Source organism: Trichechus manatus, unplaced genomic scaffold, assembly GCF_000243295.1.
Source record: "Trichechus manatus latirostris isolate Lorelei unplaced genomic scaffold, TriManLat1.0 scaffold00134, whole genome shotgun sequence".
In the NCBI taxonomy this organism is placed as follows: Eukaryota; Metazoa; Chordata; class Mammalia; order Sirenia; family Trichechidae; genus Trichechus; species Trichechus manatus.
This window is the reverse complement of record NW_004444070.1, coordinates 2499071-2523409: the sequence shown is the minus strand read 5'-3', so window position 1 is coordinate 2523409 and position 24339 is coordinate 2499071. Positions and strand designations below refer to the sequence as shown.

The 24339-nt window shown below is 45.5% G+C and overlaps 1 protein-coding gene across 1 annotated transcript in view; it reads right to left on the bottom strand.

Annotated features, from left to right (window-relative positions):
• Window positions 1-523: 523 nt before the first annotated feature.
• Window positions 524-24339, bottom strand: part of PUDP (pseudouridine 5'-phosphatase) — a 70184-nt gene continuing 46368 nt past the window's right edge. The window contains exons 3-4 of the mRNA XM_004385182.2: window positions 18320-18549; window positions 524-2544 (exon numbers count right to left, since the gene is read on the bottom strand). Coding sequence (XP_004385239.1) covers window positions 2368-2544; window positions 18320-18549 — 407 coding nt within the window. The 3' untranslated portion in view covers window positions 524-2367. The remainder of the gene's footprint in view (window positions 2545-18319; window positions 18550-24339) is intronic.

Sequence of the window (24339 nt, the reverse complement as noted above, 5' to 3'; positions counted from 1 at the left end):
AAAGAAAGTATGACAATTACTCTTTAAACTTTCTTGGGAGGAGTACGTTCTGTTGTAAATTTTCATTATTATGCGTCGGAGTCAATGAGTTATTCAGTGAAATAACAACGCTAGCACGTATCAAAGCAACCAGGCTGATGGGAAAAAAATACAAACAATGTGTGCACCTTGGCTAAGCTGTTGGTATTTTTCCTTTGTATAAAAATTTAAGAGTTTAGCTGCAGCCTTGGTTAAAACAATGTAACACAACCACCACCACCCCGCCACTTGAGACCAAATTTGCCCTAGAGAACTGATCCCCATTTGCAGCGGCCCCATTTGCAGCAGCCATGTCGTTTAGATGTGAATGCAGCTTCCTTGTCTTACGCATGTAGAATGCTTCAGTGCTTAGGAAACATCAGCATACATCCTGTGCACGAACGGGATACCAAATCAAACAGGAGACCGTTTCATCGAGAGTCTTTATTCAAGCACACTAAGGTTCCGTTAAAACATACCAACAGTTGACACCGGTTGGGGTTAAAAAAAAAAAAAAAAAGTCACATGTATCTGTTACATTTGTTGGAGGATAATTTAAAAAAAAAGGTAAAATCATGACTCTCATACAACCAACCACGAACATGTGCCAAAGATGCCATTTAACTAAGTTAGTGAGGGAGCAGTGAGATGTTTTAACAGGCTCAATGGAGAATTCAAAGAGCAGGCTGCAGATAGGCAGAAGGGGACACTGAAACACGTTTGGTGAACAGACACAAAGCTGGTCGGGAGCCAGGGGCAACACTCACTGGACAGGGGCCCCACCCCGCAACCCCATGTGTGACGTGACTGTCCTGCAACCATCAGTCAACGGTAGAGGGCACCCGAAAGGATACACCAACCCAGAATGTCCAGTAACCCTTCCGCCCCCTTTCAAAGGCTCACCATTGTGCCCAGACGCGTTACAGACAAATCTCAAAGGCCGAACACATCTATAAAAACGGATTAACCACAAAACTGCAAGGTCCAACACTTTCTCCCACAAATGTGTCATGACGTTCTGTCTTGTCAAGTACGTGCTGTGAAAATAAAATTGTATTTGTACCGAAGAATGTATTAGGAGATCACCGTTCTTCAAGCTGGGAGATGACCGCGCTGAGGTAAGGGGAAACCATTCTCAAGTGTACATGAGGGTGTGGATATAAGACGTGCTACACTTACAGCCACGCTAAGGAAAGCATTGATTCCAAGGCTCAGAGCTGGCTTCTCAGTAAAAGTCTAAAGACCCATTTGGAAGGATCAAAAGGAATTTTAAAGTTTGCTAATTAGGGGGATTTTAAAGTTTGCTAATTAGCAGGATTAGTTCTCAGGTGTGATCAATAGCTCGGCTTTCTCACTCAGATTACAAACCAAATGGAATCAAACCATCTTCTTTTTATCAGTTGCTATTGTATGCTGGAGCCCTGGTGGTGCCGAGGTTAAGAGCTCGGCTATTAACCAAAATGTCGGCAGTTCTGATCCACCGGTTGCTTCCTGGACACCCTATGGGGCAGTTCTACTCTGTCCTAGAGAGTCGCTATGAATCGGAATCGACTCAACTACAATGAGTTTGGTTTGGTTTGTTGCATATTAAGATCAACAATGACGAGAGTAAGGCAGTATATAATATACATATATATTATGTATGTGCACATACATATATGTATACATGTCACATTTTCCAGCCAAACCACTTGCCATGCCATTGCGTTGACTCCCACTCACGGTGACCCCATGTGTGTCAGGGTAGAACTGGGCTCCATAGGGCTTTCAGTGGCTGATGTTTCAGAAGTAGACTGCCAGACTTTTCTTCCGAGGTGCCTCTAGGTGGGTTCCAACTGCCAACCTTTCGGTTAGTACTTGAGTGAGCAGTTAACCGTTTGTGCCGATCAGGGACTCCCATTTTTCAGCCAGTGTTTAAAAAACTAATGAATGCCAATATATTTTCAGTTTGTCTTGGAAAAGAAAAATTTATGTACATATATATGTATATATATACATACATATAAATACATACCCACCTCTGTGTATGTATGCACCCACCCTACGTCCAATCAGCCTGATTACTCAAATGGTAGTGAGAGTTTGCTCTCTGTCTTTAGGGCTGCCTCTATGCTTCATTTTCTTTCAAGTATCAGGTTACGGTTTATGAGCACTTGAGAGCAAGCAGGCCGCCCCCGCCCCGCCCCGGTGAAAAGGCAGATGTCCCATTAATTCACGGGAGGCCTGGGAGCTAGGAGGGAATATGTCCTGGGAGGTAGCTGAAATGATGGCGCAGGCAGCAATCTGGAGTCACTCGTCGCTGGCCGTGGGGGCCCTGGAGTGGACGCCGAGGACAGAACGGCCGGCTGCTCACTCGTAGGGCGGCAGACCAAACAGCTCAGGCTGGAAATCCTGGAGGGAGCTGAGCAGCATGGTGGCATTCCTGGTCAGGTCCCGGTTCAGGTTCGCATCCGGGACCATGACCACCTGCATGCCCGCCGCCAGGGCCGCCTCCACCCCGTTGGGAGCATCTTCGAACACGAGGCACTGTGGGGCAGGGAGAGAAAGAGAAAGGGGAGACGGCCTTTTACGTAACGAGACACCCAGATCAGGTTTTCATCATTACCATCACCGCCAGCTTTGTGATGGTGCAAAATCAGAAAGAGAGCAGGGCCCTTCCTGCTGGCCCGCTGCGGTTAGGAGTGCACGCCGTTTCTCTCCGGCTCCTCGCTTCCCAGCACTGCTCCTTCAGCGGGGAGAGATTTCCAGCCCACGGCTGCCAAAGCGTTTTTTCAAATGTAGAGCAGCTGCGTGGCCGGCCAAGCCTCTCTGCTTAAAACTTTATTTTATTCAAATTATAAAAATCTGCTCAATCAATAATTGAACACTCCAAGCATGGGAGGAAATTGAAAAAAATCATGCTTTTTAAATGCAAAATAACTTCCAGGCCGTTAACATTTTATGTACTGTGGTTTGAAAATTAAATGATTAGGGTGTTTTAGTTTAAAAATTCAGTCCCTGCGTGTGCCGTGTTGTGTAACAGAGATGTCATTAGCGCAGAGATTTAGTGCCACGTGCGGCATCTCTCCTACAGTGAAAACTGTGAGGGCCGGAACTCGAAGGGGCTGCCTCCATGCAGAGGGTGTGGTCTTACGCCTCCTCTGTTAGGGGAAGATATTTGCGTTTTCCTCCATACACAGGGTGCGGTCTTACTCCTCGTCTGTTAGGGGAAGATATTTGCCTTTTCCTCCTCGGCCCTGGCTTTCGCAGGCTTTACTGTATCGGGGTATTGGCACAGTGGTTCTCGGGGCTTCCTGGGTTCTCCCATTCGGATGTCCACATGGAAAACGGGGTGTCTGCACACTGTGTTTACCACTGTGCTCGAAAATGTTCTATCAGGTAAACAGCACCACAGTAAGCTTCGTACACCAACACGCTCACAACAGCCTGCTCCAGCAGGCTGCTCAGTAATCAGAACGTGTTATCTCTGTATCACCCTCTGTCATGGACTGAACTGTGTCCCCCCAAAACGGGCATCAACTTCGCTAGGCCATGATTCCTAGTATTGTGTGGTTGTCCTCCATTTTGTGATCTGATGTGACTATGCTATGTGTTGTAAATCCTAACCTCTACGATATTAATGAGGCAGGATTAGAGGCAGTGATGTTAATGAGGCAGGACACAATTACAAGATTAGGTTATACTTTGAATCAATCTCTTTTCAGATATAAAAGAGAGAAGCAAGCAGAGAGGACAGGGACCTCATACCACCAAGAAACAAGAGCCAGGACAATACGGTGTCCTTTGCACCCGGGGTCCCTATGCTGAGAAGCTCCTAGACCAGAGGAAGATTGATGACAAGGACGTTCCTAAGAGCCGACAGAGAGAAAGCCTTCCCCTGGAGCTGGTGCCCTGAATTCAGACTTCTAGCCTCCGAGACTGTGAGAAAATAAATTTCTGTTTGTTAAAGTCATCCACTTGTGATGCTTCTGTTACAGCAGCACCAGATGACTAAGACATCCTCCATCTCAGAAAAACAGGCACCTAGAAACTTCCCCAGTGTTCGAGGAGTCACCACACGCTTAATGTGAAAAGAGGTTTATTCTCTCTTTGCAGCTAACAGCACACACTGGCCAGGCTGTAAGGGGTAGAGGGGCTCCTCCTGTGACATAAAATGCCCTCACTGGCCCCGCTGTTCTCCACCTGGAACCTAGAACTTCCTGGTGCTCAGTTTATGAGCTGAGTGTGATAAACATTTGCAGCACCCAGGCACTCCCTGAAAAAGCATAAAGGATGATGGACAGCCAAGTATTAGTAACAATAAGATGTGGATATAATAAACCAAACCCACTTCCATCGAGTCGATTCAGACTCACAGCGACCCTGCAGGACAGAGTAGAGCTGCCCCACAGGGTTTCCAAGGCTGAAATCTTTACAGAAGCAGGTGGCCACATCTTTCTCCTGCGGGGCGGCTGATGGGTTGGAACCACCAAACTTTCCGTTAGCAGCTGAGTGCTTTAACCACCATGCCACCAGTGTTCCTGGATGTAATAACTTCTGCAAAAAAAGGGCTATTTGAAATATGTCAGTGCACATAAGTGAGGAAGAGCCTGAGCAAATTTATTCCGGGACAACCGAGCAAGACAGGACACTTGGCTCAGGTTCCTCCAGCTCAAGCCACTTCCAGCGCCAACTTCTCTACAAGGGCAAACGCTGCTGGTTGATGACGGAAACAGAGTCCTGGGTCCCTCAGATGCACACAGGGAACAGAAGCCTGCCTGTGTGTATTATGCCCACGACACCTAGATCTCCTTCCATTGCCCTCTGTCCCATGTGCTCATTTCACAGACCGGCTTTCAGAAGGGGCTCCTGGCTGTCGGTGGCTGGGTGAGTGAACTTCAGATCAGCTAACTACCGAGAACTCCATTTGCGGAAAGTGGAGACGTTTACGATGGAATCTGAAGTATGGGAAGCTAACAGATCAATGGACTGGAGATGGGACGGAACGAGTGTCCAGCAGGGAAACTCCGCCAACAGGATGTACAGGGCAGGAGTGAGAGGCCCACAGGAAAGCCGGGCGCTGGACCCTCCGAACAGGCATGGCTTTTGCAAACTCTGAACGCAGCGGCCAAATGCTGACCACAAGGCAGACGCCAAACACAAACCCTGCCAGGAAGAGCCCCGTGCCTCTCTCAGCCCCGTGTGGTTAGCACACCCGCAGGATCGCTTCTCGGTGACTCGGCAGCACCTGAGAGCTGCGGTTGCTTTGTTTCTTCCTTAGACTGTGTGGAATTATAAAGTGGAATAATGAACGTATTTCCAAACATCTATAAAAAATGTCTCAAGGTTTTTATGTCTTTGATACACTACGCGTCTTGAATCCAAAAATCTAATGTGTTTCTAAATCCGAGAAAACTAACCAGTACCTATCAACCTGTACGTTTTAAGAATTCTCACAGCATGGCTGGTCTCTCTATTGAAATCAGACAATAAGACTTTAAAAGTTACCCAGAAAGACTCTGTGAGAAAGTACTAAAAGCTAGAAGCTAAAATAACACTGTCCTATTATAGGATTTATTTATTTGTCCTTGCACAAAAGAAGAAGTAGGTTTTCCTACTAAAACACCGAAGTATCTCCACACAGCTTCTATTTGACACACCCAGCTAAAAAACAAGTTTCACCCTGGTCAAAACAGCTCCGGTCTTCTTTTTAAATTTTTTTATGCTTGCAAAAATACGGGTAACACAAAAATTGGCCAATTCAACATTTTTCACTTGTACAACTCTGAAACCAATTACCTCAGTCAGGCTGTATAACCATCACCACACCCATTACCGTATTTCTCATCCCCATAAACAGAAATTCCATGCTCGCTAAGTACTTACTTCTTTTTTTTCCCCTTATGGACCAGCCCATCCCCTCCCATCTTTGACTGATTACACTTGACCTCCAACTTACTCAGGCCAACATGTATGTTGACTTATGCGTTTGCCTTTTGGTTTCTGTGGAAAGAAACCTTTCTGTCTAAGTAAATGGACTTTAGCCACAGCAGCAGCAGCAGGCCGGTGGGAGATCTGGGCAAGTAAACAGCTTCTCACTAAGCCAGATGGTGGGGGATCACCTGGGGTGGTGGGGCCAGGCCAGCGGGGAGGACCAAGCCCTGCCCCTGGAACCATCAGTGAAACAGTAAGTACTGACCAGGGCTTGGTGTGTGGCCCGCACATGCTCCCAGAAAGCCTGCTTCTTCCGGAAATCTCCCCCACCCCACCCCTCTAGTTGTAGATTGAACTACGTTCCCCCTCAACTGTAAAAACAGCAAGGAGGAGGTGTCTGGCCTCCTCCAACCCCGCAAGGGCGAAGAAGAACCAATGTCAACAGCCCAAGAGTTCCCAGCCCAAACAGCAGCCAGTCTGCTTTATTTTGGCCAAGTCCCCATTGCAAGTTCCCTGTGGGTTCACCTGGGGAAGCGGATGTCTTGTTTTAGAAAATAAAGAGGGTTTCCAATGTAATCTCATTTAAGACCAGAGCAAGTGATGGTATTCTCCACCCTCAGGATTGTGAGGACATTGAAGGATACCTGGCCGGAGACCCCCAACCCCCCTCAGAGATTTGCACCCACTCGGGCACAGCTCAAGTCCTGATGGTAAAGGGGTTAAGCCCTTGGCTGGTAATCAAAAGGCTGTTGGTTCGAACCCACCAGCCTCTCTGTGGGACAAAGATGTGCCAATCTGCTCCTTTAAAGATTTATAGCCTTGGAAACTTTATGGAGCCCTGGTGGCGCTGTGGTTAAAGAGCTCAGCTGGTAACCAAAAGGTCGGCAGTTCGAATGCACTAGCCACTCCCCGGAAACTCTACGGGGCAGTTCTATTTTTGTCCGATAGAGTCTCTGTGAGTCGGAATCCACTCGACGGCAACAGGTCTGGTTTTGGTTTGGACACAGCTCAGACCAGCTATTGTCAAGCCTGGGCTTAAACTGGTGTGACCAACCGTCAAGATGGCCTGTGACTGAGTGGGCCCCAGACACAGGGCTTCAGCACTAAGTGGTGGTATTCCCCAGCGAGCCGGGGCAATGCGGCCACCCAGCTTGAACACACAAAGTGACCGGGACACGTTCTATTCCGGACATTCTTTAAAAAATGGAAAATCAACCTTGAATTGTTCAGTGTCACCCTTGGAAATTTTTCGGGACTATGAATCCAGGACTTGTTTAATCCAATATTTGACTCTTCTAGTGTCTTACCAATTTTTTTTTTTCCTCATTACATTGCCCCCTAAGGAGCCCTTTGAGACATGTTTTTTCCTTAACAGGTTCCCCTGATGAAATGTTAATAAGAGATGTACTGTCTATCAGTTTATCTACTATGTGTGTGCATGTATGTTTTATACATAAAAAAGTAAGGTACTTCTCTATTGTATAAGACCACTATTATAGGAACTCAGGAAAAAGTTTAAACACAGAAGAAAACATTCTTTCATGGTTACGGGGGTGGGGAAGGAGGGGGAGGGTTATTTACTAACTAGATAGTAGATAAGAATTATCTTAGGTGAAGGGAAGGACAGCACACACTACAGGGGAAGTCAGCACAACTGGACTAAACCAAAGCTAAGAAGTTTCCTGAATACAATCAAACACTTTGAGGGACAGAGTAGCAGGGGTAGGGATCTGCGGACCATGCTTTCAGGAGACATCTAGGTCAACTGGCATAACAAAACTTACTAAGAAAATGTTCTGCATCCTACTTTGGTGAGTGGCATCTGGGGCCTTAAAAGCTTGCAAGCGGCCATCTAAGATGCATCAATTGGTCCCAACCACCTGGAGTAAAGGAGAATGAAGAACACCAAAGACACAAGGAAAGTATTAGCCCAAGAGACAGAAAAGGGCCACATAAACCAGAGACTTCATCAGCCTGAGACCAGAAGAACTAGATGGTGCCCGGCTACCACCAATGACTGCCCTGACAGGGAACACAACAGAGAGTCACTGATGGAGCAGGAGAAAGGTGGGGTGCAGAACTCAAATTCTAGTAAAAAGCCAGACTTAATGGTCTGACTGAGACTGGAGGGACCCCAGAAAGTATGGCCCCTGGACTCTCCATCAACCCAGAGCTAAAAAAATAGATACATAATTTAGTCAAACACATTAATAGTAGAATACGTGACTGAGATATTATAATTCACTTGCTTGTAACCTAATTAGCTCAGGCTGCTAACCAAAAAGTCAGCAGTTCAAATCCACCAGCCTCTCCGTGGAAACCTATGGGGAATCAGGGTGGAAAGGAGGAGTGTGCTGTCACAGTATGGGGAAAGCAATTAGAGTCACATAACAATGTATGTATAAATTTTTGCATGGGAAAAAAGTAAAAATAAAAAAGCAAGGTATTTTTCACCTCCCAACATCCGACGTTTGCATCCTGGGATGCACACACTGTTTTATTCAGTGTCGTTCAACACAAGTTTTGGGAGAAGCTACTAAGAAGCACACTGAAGGAAGGGAGGAAGGAAGGAGGGCCTCACCGACCAGGAATGAAAGTCCCCTAGAAGACAGAGTAGCTGACAATTTTGGCAGGGTCCCATTGTCACTACAGAGAACACCCACCCCTCAGCTGGCCGCAAGACCAGCCACACAGGATCTGTAACCCCCTGAAGGGAACGCACACAGCTCCACAACTGCAAACTGTTTGGGGAGTCCTTCAATGGCACAAAGGACTTTGTACACTCAGATCTTGTTGGTGTCCTAGAAGTATTCAAAAGGCAAGGCTACTGATTAACAAAGAAACTCTTATCGTTGTTGTTGCTTAAATTTAAATTTACTTTCTATTCACTGCTCTATTAAGATGTCTACTTTAAGCAGGGTTGTGACCGTCTAGTATGAGAAGCTGGAGCCCTGGTGGCGCAGTGGTTAAGAGCTCAGCTGCTAACCAAAAAGTCAGCAGTTCAAATCCACCAGCCTCTCCGTGGAAACCCTATGGGGCAGTTCTACGGTGTCCTATAGGGTCACTATGACTGGAGCCCTGGTAGCACAGTGGTTAAGAGTGATAGCTGCTAACCAAGGGGCTGGCAGTTCGAATCCATCTAGGGTTGCTATGAGTCGGAATGAACTCAGTGGCAATGGGTTTGTTGTTTGGTTTTCGTATGAGCACTTGAGGGCAAGATTGTATGGTTGATTTTTTAGAAATCCAAGATACAACGGATCCTTTGAAATACCTGGGTTAGTTTCCAATTTCTCACTCTCTGATGGTGGCTTCATGTACACAGGTACATGCTACATGCTGTTAGGATGGCCTGGTGAGATCGATCATTCTTTGGAATTGCTGATACGTGCAGATTTCACAGATCCCGTGTACAAATGTACACAGCACTGAGAAAACCACTTGGCATTCATGCGAGTAGACCAACATAAGAATAAATTATAAATGAGCCCCTCAAGAAATGAGGCAGACCGTGGCAACAAAAAGTCACTCCTGGCATACTATTTCAGCAGACAATCTTTTTGATATATGTGTCTGGGGGTATGGATCTAAGCAATGAGAGAAAATTAATTGCTTTGTGATCTATTTCCCAGGAGTCATACTGAATAAAACTGAACAAAAACATCAGAAATAGGTACGGTGTGACACTCCTGTTGGGTTAACTGTATTGGTAATTGCAAAGGAAAATGCCGCTACCATCACTTTTGTTTATTTAACTCCATTGATCTTAAGGGGATGGAAAAATATCCAGAGCAATTAGTAACCTTACTTCATTTCAAAATGGAGATGTACATGCATTCAGTGATCTGGGAAGAAGGATGTGTAGGAGGTACTGAATCTGCTGCCTAAGAAAATTAAATCCTTCCCATCTTTCCATTAGCTATAGTGAATACTCGGTCATTAAGTTTTTAAATATTGCAAACATGGTATTGTTAGATATGTATTCCTAAGCCCATGAATGGCTGCATAAGCCATTCCTTAATGTTGTTCTTGTTAGGTGCTGTCAAGTCGGTTCCGACTCACAGCGACCCTACGTACAACGGAACAAAACACTACCTGGGCCTGTGCCATCCTCACAATTGTTGCTGTGCTTGAGCCCATTGTTGCAGCCACTGTGTCAGTCCATCTCATTGAGGATCTTCCTCTTTTTCACTGACCCTCTACTTTACGAAACATGATGTCCTTCTCCAGGGACTGGTCCCTCCTGATAACATGTCCAAAGTACACGAGATGAAGTCTCGCCATCCTCACTTCTAAGGAGCACTCTGGCTGTACTTCTTCCAAGACAGATTTGTTCATTCTTCTTGCAGTCCATGGTATATTCAATAGTCTTCACCAATACCATAATAAAAAAACCCGTTGCCATCAAGTCGATTCCGACTCCTAGCAGCCCTACAGGAAAGAGTAGAACTGTCCCATAGGGTTTCCAAGAGTCCCTGGTGGATTTGAACTGTCGACTTATTGGTTAGCAGCCACAGCTCTTAACGACTATGCCACCAGGGTTTCCAACACTGTAATGGCAGCTGCAAAAACCTATGAATGGCTGGATAGTTCATCCCATAATGATGGCGATCATGTACTATGGTCTTTAGTTGAAGCATTTATGTAAGAGAAAAAACAGATCGTGTATCTAAGATTTTTCATTATGCTGGCTATGTTGGTACTTCCTTCTCATGCTGAGTAGAAAGGCCTTACTGATAGAGGAGCTCAGTATATGATTGTAAGATCACTAACGGAGCAGGCACAAAGTTTAAGAAACCATCACACATTGCAAAACAAAATCTGAGACATTAGGACATTTTACATTCCATGGTGGAGTCTCTGGCTGGTGCAAACGATTAACATGCTCACTGCTAACCAAAAGGTTGGAAGTTTGAGTCTACCTAAAGGCAACTTGGAAGAAAGTCCTGGCAATCTACTTCGGAAAGATCACGGCCATTGAAAACCCTACGGAGCACAGCTCTGCCCTGACACACACAGGGCTTCCATGAGTTGGAATCGATTTGACAGGAACTGGTTTTTACATTCTATGGCTTTGGATAGGGCGCTGATGACAGTGGTTAAGAGCTTGGCTGCTAACTAAAAGGTCAGCAGTTCAAATCCACCAACCACTCCTTGGAAACCCTATGGGGCAGTTCTACCCTGTGCTATAGGGTTTCCAGGAGTCAGAATTGACTTGATGGCAACGGGTTTGGTTTTCTGGGATTATGGCTCTAGATAGTGACATTTCCACTTGAGATCATGAGCAGAAACAGTAGCTCCTAGGATTATTTTTCAGATAAGGATACTCAGAACTGCAGCTCAGACCTGGGAGAGGAAAGCAAGGGGAAAGAATGTCCGGTTCCTTGCTCCCACTCAGGATGCAATCAAGTGAAAGAAAGCGCTTCCATGACTGACAGCTGGGAGCTTCCTGAGGTCCCAAGAAGGCAGTGTTTGCCATGGGTGTTCCGTGAGTCATTCCAGAAGGCTGGGCCACTGTTTGTAGAGAGAGCTGTGGTCGGGGGCGGCACACGGAGAATGCTGTGAAGCCTCTTGAGTCACAGGCCTCTACGCACCCCTGGGCTGGCCCCAGACACTATCTGACACCTTCAACTATGGACATTGAGCTCAAACAACAGTAGTCTGCATGATGCTCAGAGAAAGTCTCCTTTCTATAGAAGTCGTATTTCCTTAACCCTTGGTCCGAATCACTAGGTAAAGGAGCAGGAGGTGTCAAGAGTATTAGTCAAAATGTACATATTCAGTGAGCAACTTAATGTTTGGAAGCACTAGTGGCCCAGTGGTTAAGAGCTCACTTGCTAACTAAAAGTTCGGCAGTTCAAACCTACCAGGCGCTCCTTGGAAACCCTAGGGAGCAGTTCTACTCTGTCCTATAGGGTCGCCATGAGTTGGAATCGACTCGATGGCAATGGGTTTTTGGTTTTGGGTTTCAGTAGTCCCTCAGGAATCATTGGGTGGTGCAAACGGTTAAGCGCTCAACTACCAGCAGAAAGGCTGGCGGTACGAACACACCCAGAGGCGCCTCGGAAGATAGGCCTGGCAATATGCTTCCAAAAGATCACAGCCTTGAAGACCTTATGGACCACAGTTCCACTCTGCACACATGGAATCACCTCAAGGGCACCTAACAATAACAAAATGGTCCCTCCTCCATTTTTTTCCAAGCAACATAATGAGGCTGTTATGCTATTTCAGATTTATTAGGAAAAAAATTGACATGCATGATCTTGTTTCTCTTAGAAGACATCTTGCTGTGGAACCAAACAGTGGAAGAAGCAGTGTTCTCTAGTTACCCTCCAACAAGGGCACCTTTCATCTTCCAGGGGCATCTTAGACAAGCGTCTTCCCTCTCCCTCCTCCCCGCCTCCCAGTAGCCTGCACCTTATCAAAGCATGTATTATGCCACGGCCATCATTTCTTATTGGGCACTTGCCTCCGGGGCACATCAACACAGGCTCCTACATCACTGGCCTGTGTCCCATCCAGGAGGCTGGGCCGTCTTCCCTGTCTGTTTTTGCTAAAACCGACCCCCGTGTAGTGGGCCACAGGGAAGCTCTCTTCTGCCCCCGCACAGAACCAGCAGGGCTTCCTGGGTCTGGGTGCAGACTGCAACCCCAATACATGTCACTGGAGGCGTGTGTCATGTGTGAACTGAGAGCCTTACTAGGGCCTGCTGAGGGGCCCTGGTGGCGCAGCGGTTAAGCCATCAGCTAACAGAATGTCAGTGGTTCGAACCCACCCAGCAGCTCTGACAGAGAAAGACCTGGCCATCTGCTCTTGTAAAAATTACAGCCTAGGAAACGCTATGGAGCAGTTCTACTCTGTCATGTGGGCTGTCTATCAGTTGGAATTGATTCCATGGTATGCAACAACCAAGGCCTGCCACCCCGTCATTTAAAGGCATTTATATGGACACATCCCTGAAGACTCCCTAGAAAATTCTATCCACGTAAGAGCAATCCTTCACCTTTCTCTTGCTTATTTCTGTTCTCTATGCCAGCAGATTTCAGTGTGGTCCGTGGACCCCTGGGGGTCCCTAAAACACTTACAGGGATACACAAGGTCAAATCTACACTCATAACTGAACTCAGGCATCATCTGTCCTTTACCCTGGGTTGACATCTGCACTGATGGGGCAAAAACAATGGCAGGAAAAGCAGCTGGTGTCTGAGCACATACCGGGACAGTGACACCAAACTTTACCACGTGTTTTCCAGTCAACTCTGACTCATGGCGCCCCCATGTGAGTCAGACCATAACTGTGCTCCATGGGGTTCTCAATGGCTGATTTTTTGTAAGTAGATAGCCAGGCCTTTCTTCCAAGGTGCCTCTGGGCACCAACCTCTCAGTTAATAGCTGAGCATGTTAACCGTTTGTTCCACCCAGGGACTCCTTCATTTGCTCAGCAGCCTGAAAGTGAACTGGAAGGACAAATGTGCATTTCACAATCTGTCAACGCGTCCTCTTATTTATGCTCCTGCCAAAGGGATTGAGAGTGTCCTTGCAAACACACCAAAAATGTGCATTTTAATCTTTGTCTTTACAGAGCTGATGGCTGGGAAATAATTTCTTTGTAGTTTGCATTTTCTTATTAGCGAGATAAAGTATCTTTCCATACAGTTATTGGTGTTTTGTGAGTTACATATTCAAGTTCTTGGCCCACTTTTCTGATCTATCATTCCCTTTTTAATTTACAAAATCTCTTTGGGTATTAGAAAAAGTAGTCCTTTGATTTGTGGTGGAGATTTTTTTTCTCAATTTATGTAAATAAGTCTTTTGACTCCCATTACTAACATTAGTTATATGGAAGTGTTTAGTGTTCCTCTAGTCCAATTTATAAATATTTTTTCAATGTTTCAAGTTCCATATAATGCTAATAAATGCTTCCCTTGCTCCATTTTGATATATTCGGCCCTGACAAATATAAGCGATGCTTTGTCTATTTCAGTGTTGACATATTTCCCATTTTGTTAACTTTATGCTACCTATTGGATGCTTTTTGATGTTATTGCACCTGAATTTTGTTACAATTCCTTTTTCCAATTACTTGCTGCTAGTACACACTGTATACTGTATTGTATTGTACACTGTATCTATACATTGTATACAATATACTGAAACACAAGTCATTTTTGAATACTGAGCTGGTGCAGTGGTTAAGCGCTTAGCTGCTAACGGAAAGAAGGACCCCACCAGGCGCTTCACAGGAGAAAGAAGCGGCAGTCTGCTTCCGTAAAGATTACAGCCTGGGAAACCCTACGGGGCGGCGCTTCGCAACCCGATAGCACTGCTGTGAGTTGGAATCAACTTGACGGCAACAGGTTTGGTTTGGTCTGGTTTCTCATATCCTGCAATCTTGCTGAATTCACTTATCCTACATTGTTTCGTGTTTGGCTTCTCTTGCTCAGTAGTATGCTAATGAGACTCATCTGTGTTGGCACATACAGCTGTTATAGTCGGTTCATTTTTTTACAGGGTTCTCTGCCGAAACTCTCCATCTCGTGTTTCATTCGTTGAGCATAACTCTTTCAAAGTCTGAGTCTGATAACTCCGGCCTTATCTAGGATCCACTCTGTTGTTTCTCTGTTTTTCAAGTGTGCTGCCTTCTCTCTTCTAGAAAACCAAACGTAACCATTGTCAAGTCCATTCTGACTCACGGTGACCCCATGTGTTACAGAGTACAACTGCTCCATTGCGTTATCTTGGCTGTGATCTCTCTGGAAGCAGATCACCAGGCCTTTCTTCTGTGGTGCTGCTGAGTGGGTCTAAACAGCCAACCTTTCAGCTAGTAGCCAACCGCAAACCATTTGTGCCACTTAGGGGTCATCTCTCTCTTCTGATGCCCGGTTGCTCTGGGCTGGGCACCAGTCTATTTCCTTCCCATCAATCCCTACTTCTAGGTATGGCCCTCTGGTGTCTCAGCTCACAGCCTGGGGGCTTGGCAGGGCCACCCCACTCTCCTCTTTGGCAAGCCCTCTACTGCAATCTTTATTCTCGTAGCCCCCCACTGCTGTCGAGTGGACTCTGACTCACAGCGACCCTGTAGGCCGGAGCAGAACTACCCCGTGGTTTCTAACGCAGTAATCTTTATGGAAGCAGACTGCCATATCTTTCTGCCGCGGAGCCGCTGGTGGGTTCCAACTGCTGACCTTTCCTTTAGCAGCCAAGGGTTTAACTCAGCCCCAGGTGTCTGCCAGCCACTTCGTCTAGAATAAGCAGACATGTCTGGGGGACAATGGTCCCAAATGTGGACTTTCCTCCTTGGGTTTTCCTTTTCTGGGATCCTGCGCCTGCACCCGGCCCCTGCCTGTCAAGTCATCAAGTCCCTTCAAAGGTGTTTTCCGTCTGGTGCCCAGGTGCTCCTTTGTTCTTAGAGGAAGGGTTAGTGCAGACGACCCAGAGGGCCATGGCCGCTGCCTGACTCAAGTCTTACACAGTAACATCTGACCCACCTGGAATTCATTTCTGTGTCAGAAGGGAGTCAGAGACCCACTGGCTAGGCGCAGGTCCTGAGCCTATTCCCAGGAGGCGCCCACCTTTTCCACAGTTATCTGAAATGTCCCTTTTGTTACCGCACGCACTCCCAGACAGGACTGGCCCAAACCCATCGCTTACTCTCACTGTTGGGGCTCGGCTGTGTGCGAAGCCAACAAGCTGCACTCAAGGATCCGGGATGCCTTCTCCACAAGCGTCGCCAGAAAGGTGCGTCGCGCCCAGGTTTCACTGGAGAGTAGTCCAAACCACAGGCTTTAAAACACGGCGCTATGAACTGAAGCTGATGCTATGCACGCGGGGCAGTGAAAAGGGGTGCTATTTATGAGCCCAAAATCCTATGAACTACATCATCCCCCTCCAATTACAGGGATAAAGAAGATGCCCCAAATCTGTGAATAATTTATCGCCCTACATTAAATTGGATGTCAAATACTTAGCAGGGTACTTAGCACAAAGTCAATAAATATTAGCCACGATTACCAGTTGAAAAGCCAAAATAAATGTTAAAAATCAATGCAACTCTAATGGCTAACATAGGACCAACTAATCTGATGAAGTCGTTTCTAGGTATCTAGATTATATTTTTACTGGCTGGTTCTCTGAAACCTCAAGTTATCAAACACCAGAAAAGACTTGGTAAATAAACTACCCTTACCAACGTGACCAAGTTAAATACCAGGAGCGCAGAGGTGGCATTTTCGCCTGGTGAGGTCACCAACTTTGGTCCGTGTTTTAAGGAAGCACACGAACTCACTATTAAGGTAACTAAGTGGAGGGCGAACTAACAGTCCTGGTGGCGCAGTGGTTAAAGCGCTTGGCTGCTAACTGAAAGGTAGGCAGTTCGAACCCACCACCCGCTCCGCGGCAGAAAGATGAGGCAGTCTGCTTTCGTAAAGATTTACAGCCTTGGAAACCCTATGGGGTCGCTATGAGTCGGAATCAACTCGACAGCAGTGGAAGTGGAGGTCAAAGAATAAAAAAACAGATGTATTTTGGAGGATGTAATAAAAAACAAATTTTTTTAGTTTACAACATTTAGGGCGTTTTAAAAATGATACAGGAAGGACTGTAACAGCATCAGGGCCCTGGTGGCGCAGTGGTTAAAAGTTCAGCTGCTAACCAAAAGGTCAGCAGTTCGAATTCACCAGCTGCTCCCTGGAAACCCTACAGGGCAGTTCTACTCTGTATAGGGTCACTATGAGTCGGAATCGACTCGATGGCAACAGGTTTTATAATAGCATCGCATAAATATTCACCCATCAAATTCTTTTGTGGATAACTATTTCCAGAGACTTAAGATTTTTTTCCACAATAAATATCAATGTTTCACTTGGGGAAAAAAAAAAGGCGTGGACTAAATGAAACCTTGTTGGCATTTTCCCTTATTATACAATGATCCTACCTCTAAAAGAGAAGAAGAACCACAAAAGGAGCAAGTGACACACTCAAAACAGGCTCTTATTTAGGAGTGCTTCTGCAGGTTTGTCGTTATAAATCTACTAACTGATGCGGGGCCGGGGAGTTACCCATCCGTCTTTTTTTTCTCTACTTGAAGTACTGAGGGGAATAACCAGTGCCGCCGAGTTGATTCCCATTCATGGGGACCCCCTGTGTGTCAGAGTAGAACTGAGCTCCCATGGTTTTCAATGGCTGATTTTTCAGAAGCAGAGCACCAGGCCTTTCTTCTGAGGTGCCTCTGGGTGGACTCAAACCTCCAACCTTGTGGTTATTAGCTGAGTGCTTGACTGTCTGCGCCGGCCAAACAGCACTACTAAGCACTACTAAGAATTCCCTCCAGAGAAAGTGCTGAGAAGGAATTCAAAATATAAACACAGCATACAAGGACGAGCAATTATTAAGAAAAAGAGATTTGCTGCTTTCTCTTGTATACCATGAGGTTGTTTCTTTAGTTTTCTGCTCTCAAGACGGCATGCAAAGGGCTACATGCGGCTTTCGCATACATGTCTCCCCACAGATCCTGACGCTCAAGAACTGTCCCTGCCGGCATGAGTCTGCAGAACAGTATGAAGCAGTGTGTACCCAAGGAACACACGCCGAGAAGTCTACTTACAAAAGTAATAACGACGCTGTAGATCCAATCACTGAAACTCTCCCTTCCCTGCAGAATGGTGGATTAGGCACTGTCATGGATTGAACTGCATCACCCCCCCACCCCCCAAAATGTGTGTTGTAAATCCTAATCCCTATGCCTGTGATTATAATCCCATTTGGGAGTGGGTTTTCTCTGTTATGTTAATGTAGCAGTACTAGTGTAGGGTGTGCCTTAAACCAATCTCTTCTGAGACATAAAAAGAGCAGATTAAGCAAGCAAGCAAGCACAGACTGGGGAAGACAGCTGCCATGCCACATGAAGATCTCCAAGGAACCAGGATACAGAAGCTGAAAAAGACAAGGGCCTTCCCTCAAGCAGACAGAGAGAGAGAGAAAGCCTTCCCCTAGAGCTGTCACCTCCAAAACTGTGAGAAAACAAATTTCTGTTTGTGAAAGCCACCCCCTTGTGATATTTCTGTTATAACAGCACTAGATAACCAAGACAGGTGGTATTCTGCAAAACATATTCCTTTTTTAGGTATGTTTGTGCATTCCAGAAGATTCCGGCTGAGCCTCACTGGCCTGGTGACTAGGCAGGTATAATCTTGCAGAATAATCAGTGTCATCTTCCCACACAACTATCAACCAAGAGGTCTTACTCCCCGACAGCCAAGCCCTAAGGAGCATCTCAAAGTAGCCCTCGAGCGTTGCAAACAAAGCCCTTAGCTATTTACCCAATGCCACGTGGCTATGACTCTGTGAAACACAGCCCGTGGCTGCCATCTTCCATCAATACGCAACTGACCTTGTCCAGTGGAGGAGTGGGAGAAAACCTCTTTGCGCAGGCCAGGAATATGTCAGGGCTCGGCTTGCCACTCCGCACTTCTGGGTCATCCCCCAGCACGACGTGATGGAACAGGCTGAAGAACTCCTTGTGTTGGCTCGTCTTCTCTTCAAAGGACGCCGTCCCCGAGCTGGTGGCAACGGCACAGGGTATGTCGTGTTTCCGCAGGTGATGGATCAGTTTTTCAACACCTAGGGAGGAGGAGGGAGAGGCTTCGGTGAGGTGGGTGAGTACCCGGCAGCAAGGCCTTCCTGGGAACGGGAGGTGTTGCGGGGGCACGCGGTGGTCTTTTGCTAACTCTTCCGAGGAGTCACCTGATCTAAGACAAATTGTCTTAAGAGGGGTTATCGGCTTCGAAACATCCCTACTCCAAAAGAAAAAAAAAACAAAACAATCTATATGCAATTCAGGGTTTAACTCTAGTATTCCCCAAAGTAATAGAAGATGGCTTTACTGGAAAGAAAGGCTGCTCTTTGGGCTGATAGGCTCTTGCTGAAACGTGGAAAACAAGAAGCCAGGGGCACAGGGAGGGGCCTCGACCTGGGAGCAGGCCATTGTGCTTGGGGAAGGCGGTAGGCCGCCATGAGCACGGAAAGTTATTCAGTCACTCCTCAGACAGCTGAGCAGAGGAAATCATGAATTGGCTCCACCAGAGGCTGAGGAGAAATGCTGGGGAGATAGCTGAGCGCTACCTAAACCAGGGATAAGAAAATATAATGAACCTTGCTTGATAGTGCTGAATGACAACGAGAACAACAAACACACACCATGGGAAAAGAACATTCCCACATTCTTATTAACCGTTAGGATCAACGACCGCAAACACACAGGTTAACGCGGTTATTCATTGAGTCGATTAAGACGGCTGGTTGTCTGAAATGTGTTAGAAATAACAGGCCCGCACACGCTCCCCTTTAACCTACACTGAGTAGAACCGCCAAATCCCACCAGTTGCACTAGAGTCCGTTCCAAAGCATGGCGACCCTGTGCGTCAGGAACCGTGCTTCAGCGGGTTTTCAATGACTGAGTTTTTGGAATAGATCGCCAGGGCTTATCTTTTGAGACGCCTCTGGGCAGACTGGAAAAGGAGCCCCGGTGGCACAGTGGTTAACCACTTGGCTGCTAACCGAAAGGCTGACAGTTCGGACCCACCAGCTGCTCTGCGTCTTTAAAGACTTATAGCCTTGGAAAGGCTATGGGGAAGTTCTACCCTGTCCTATAGGGTCACTGTTAGTTGGAATCAACTCGAAGGCAACAGGTTTCTGAGCAGACTCAATCCTCCTTGTTTTCGGCTAGCAGCTGAGGCATTAGTCCACCAATCAGGGACTCTGATTAGGAAAACAGTAGCATCTAAATCCGTACAAACTGCTATGGTGGCATTTTAAATAATGAAATGATCATTCTCGTTTTAAAAATTAAATGAGATAACGTCCCTACTTTGTCAAAAACAAGAAAAGATTGACACAGTCATTTTCTCAAAACCTAAAACCACTTGGCAAGGCAACAGATACTGTTTGAGTGCTTGACAATTTAGAGAAATATCCCTATCGGAGCCTAAAAGCAAGGAGTGGACAGATTCTTAACTCTGGGCCAGAAAAAGTCAACCCAATGAAGCACAGTCTAGCACTCCACAGGGTAAAAGTTATCAGGCCTGCAAACAAGTAGATAAAAACAACCCAGAAGCAGAGAAAACACATTCAGTAGAAACAGACACAGAAATGACAGGGATGATGGGATGGGCAGATAATTACCTCACGCCAAAAAAAAAAACAAAAAACAAACTTGTTACCATCGAGTCAATTCCGACTCATAGCAACCCTATAGGACAGAGTAGAACTGCCCCATAGGGTTTCCACGGAGCGGCTGGTGGATTCGAACTGCCTGCCGTTTGGTTGGCAGCTGTAGGTCTTAAGCACTGCACCACCAGGGTTTCCATCTTATGCCAGGTTTATAAATATTATACATATGCCCAAAATAGCGAAATAAAATAACGACAAAAAACGACACCCAACTATATATTTTCTACAAGAAATCTACTTCAAATATAAATACACAGATAGGCAACAAATAAAAGGATGAGAAACTATATGTTATGCAACCACAATTCAAAAGAACTGGAGTAGCTGTATCAATAACGGACATCTAGACTTTAGAACAATGAATGACTACCATTAGGGACAGATGGGGAATACTTTATGTGATAAACAGGTCAACTCATCTATAAAACACAGTAATTCTAAATGTGTGCACTTCAAAATACATAAAGCAAACACCAATGGAACTGAATGGAGAAACACACAAATTCAGACAAAGATTTCACAATTCTGCTTTCAGTAACTGATACAGCAAGTAGACAGAAAATGAGTAAGACTACAGACAATGTCAAAGACACTACTGAGGACGAGAAAGCTATTAGAACTAATGAGTGAATTCAGCAAGGTGGCAGGGAACAAGATCAACCGTAAGAATCTGCTGGATTTCTACACATCAGCAATGAGCAAGTGGAAAAGAAAATTAAGGAAACATGACTATTTAAAATGGCATCTAAAAGAACAATGTACCCAGGAATAAATTTAACCAGGAAGGTGAAAGACTTGTACACAGGAAACTATAAAACATTACTAAAAGAAATTAAAGAAGACCCAACAAACTCAGGCCCTGGTGGGCAGTTGTACTCTGTCCTATACGGTCGCTATGAGTCAGAATCGACGCCTTGGTAACGGTTTTTTTTTTTTTTTTTTAACAAACAGAAGGACATTCCATGTTTATGGATTATAAAGCGTAATATAGTTAAGGTGTCAATACTACCCAAAGCAATCCATAAATTCAATATAATTTAATGTAAATTCCAACAGTCTTATTTGCAGAAAGAGAAAAGCCAAGTCAAAAGTTCACATGGAAGGGCAAAGGACCCCAAACAGCTAAGGCAGTCTTGAAGAAGAATAAAGAAGGACTTGCACTTCCTGATTTCAAAACATACAATAAAGTCACAGTAATTAAAACAGCCTGGTACGGGTATTATAACAGACACAGAGGCCAATGGAATAGAATTGAGAGTACAGAAATAAAGCCTTACATCTAGGGTCGACTTGATTTTTACCAAGGATGCTGTCTTAGTTATCTAGTTTTGCTGTAACAGAAATACCACAAGTGGGTGGCTTTAACTACCAAAAATTTATTTTCTCACAGTTTGGAAGGCTAGAAGTCCAAATTCAGGGTAACGGCTCTACAGAAAGGCTTCTCTCTCTGTTGGCTCTGGGGAAGGTCCTTGTCTCTTCAGCTTCTATTCCTTGGCGCCTTGCTGATGTTCATGTGGCCTGGAGTCTATCTTTCCCCATGTCTGCTTGCTTGCTGTTAGCTTATTTAATCTCTTTTATATCTCAAAAGACATTGACTAAAGACACACCCTCCACTGGTTAATACTGCCTTATTAATATAACAAAGAAAACCCATTCCCAAATGGGATTATAACCACAGATGTAAGATTTACAACACATATTTGGATTGAACACAGTTCAATCCATACTGATGCTAAGTCCATTCAATGGGCAAGGAACAGTCTCTTCAACAAACGGTGCTAGGAAAATTTGGATTTCCACGTGCAGAAGAAGGAATCAGGATACGTACCTCACACCATGCACAAACGCCAATTTAAAATGTATCAAGGACCTAAATGGGAAAACTAACACCACAACAGAATGAAACATTACCCAGTCCTACACCATTTTCACAGCCATTGGTTTGCTCCAGCCCATTGTTGCGGCCACTGCGTATTCTGAGTATCTTCCAACCTAGGGGCCCATTTTCCAGTACTATACTAGACAATGTTCTGTTGTGATCAAAAGGGTTTTCACTGGCTGATTTTTTGGTAATGGATGACCAGGCCTTTCTTCCTAGTCTGTCTTAGTCTAGAAGCTGCACTAAAACCTGTCCACCATGGGTGACCTTGCTAGTACTTGAGATACCAGTGGCATATCTTTCGGCATCACAGCTACACAGTACGATACCACAGTATGACAAACTCACAGACGGTGGTATGGATATATTAGAGTTGTTTACTTCTCATTCCATGATAGGATCCCGTTTTGCAGGCAGTCCTAATGTCTTGTGTTAGCTCTGGACCGGTGCTGAGAACACTGAAGCTTCTTGGTATATTAGTACTGAGGATGTTCTGAATACAGACAAGCACTTTGTCAAAAGAGCAGACTGCACGTGGAATGACTACAAAAGGACAGAAGCCCTCTGTGGAAACCAGCGATGTCTGAGAAAGCCACATCCTCCCAGGAGACTGGAGGCTCAGCAGTGGATGGCTTGAGGCAGGCCTTTGAATGAGATCATTAAGGGACACCCCCTGTCAGTTGCTGTGGTGAGTACAGAAGCTTACTTTCAGTGCACTGAAGAGCAAATGGTAGTGGTTTTAAATGACGGTTTCATTTTAATGGGTAAATACGTAGACGTTATAAAGATTTTATTTTTAATCCGTACATTAGCTGTTGTTGTTGTCAGGTACCACCGAGTTGATTCCGACTCAATAGTGACTCATAGTGACCCTACGTACAATAAAATGAAACACGGCCCGGTCCTGCCCCATCCTCACAATCGTTGTTATGCTTGAGCCTACTGTTGCAGCCACTGTGTCAATCCATTTCGTTGAGGGTCTTCCTCTTTTTCGATGATCCTCTACTTTACCAAGCATCATGTCCTTCTCCAGGGACTGGTTCTCCTGATAACGTGTCTGAAGCACATGAGACAAAGTACAAAGTACATCCTCGCTTCCAAGGAGCATTCTGGCTGTACTACTTCCAAGACAGATTTGTTCGTTCTTTTGGCAGTCCATGGTATACTCAGTATTCTTCACCAGCATCATAATTCAAAGGCATCAGCTCTTCTCTGGTCTTCCTTATTCATTGTCCAGCTTTTGCATGCATATGAGGTGACTGAAAACACCATGGCTTGGGTCAAGTGCACCTTAGTCTTTGCTTTTTAACTTTGAGAGGTCTCTGACAGAAGATTTGCCCAATGCAGTAAGCCAGAGTAGAACTGCCCCATAGGATTTTCTAGGCTGTCATCTTTACACGAGCAAATCACCAGGTCTTTCTCCCGCAGAGCCGCTGGGTGGGTTCGAACCACCAACCTTTCAGTTAGCAGCCAAGTGCTGAACTGTTGAGCTACCAGGGCTCCTTATATATTAGCTAGATTTCCTAAGTTATTTAAACTTTCTAAATTTATAATTAAGTTTCACTGTTATGAACTGAACATACAGCTATGAATGCCATATGCTTTTGAGGATTCGATGCTGGCTGTGTTTTAGGCGTGACCAAGGCGGTTTCTCATAGCGCTAACAACCTACTTCTCACAGACTGGTTCCTTCAGTAAAATCTGAGAGATAAATGAATGCATCAGTGTGCGGTGTTTTAAGTTAAATGTGCTCATTTTAAAAGCAGCTAGCTAAAATCCATTTTTCGGCATTCCTATGTGACCAACTGACTTGCACAACTTTTCCTTTATTGTTTAAAATTAAATGGGGTCCATTTCACGAACCCATACGCCTCCCTCCCTCCCTCCCTTCCTTCTGCTTTCAAGTCAACTCTGACTCCTGGCAACCCCATGTATCACTGAGCAGCGCTGTTCGCTATAGAGTTTCCTAGGCTGTAATTTTACAGAAAGGAGCCCTGGTGGTACACTGGTTAAGACCTCGGCTGTGAACTGAAAGCCTGGTGGTTCGAGTGTACCATCCACTCTGCGGGATAAAGATGTGGCAGTCTGCTTCCATAAAGATCACAACCTTAGAAACCCTCTGGGGCAGTTCCACTCGGTCCTACAGGGTCCTTAAGAGTCAGAATCGACTCGACAGCAATGGGTTTTGTTTGGTTTTCGGTTTTAATCTTTACAGAAGCAGAATGCCAGGCGTTTCTTTCTCACACCACCGGGCGGGTTCGAACTGCCAACCTAAAGGTTAGCAGCCGATCACAAATCATTTG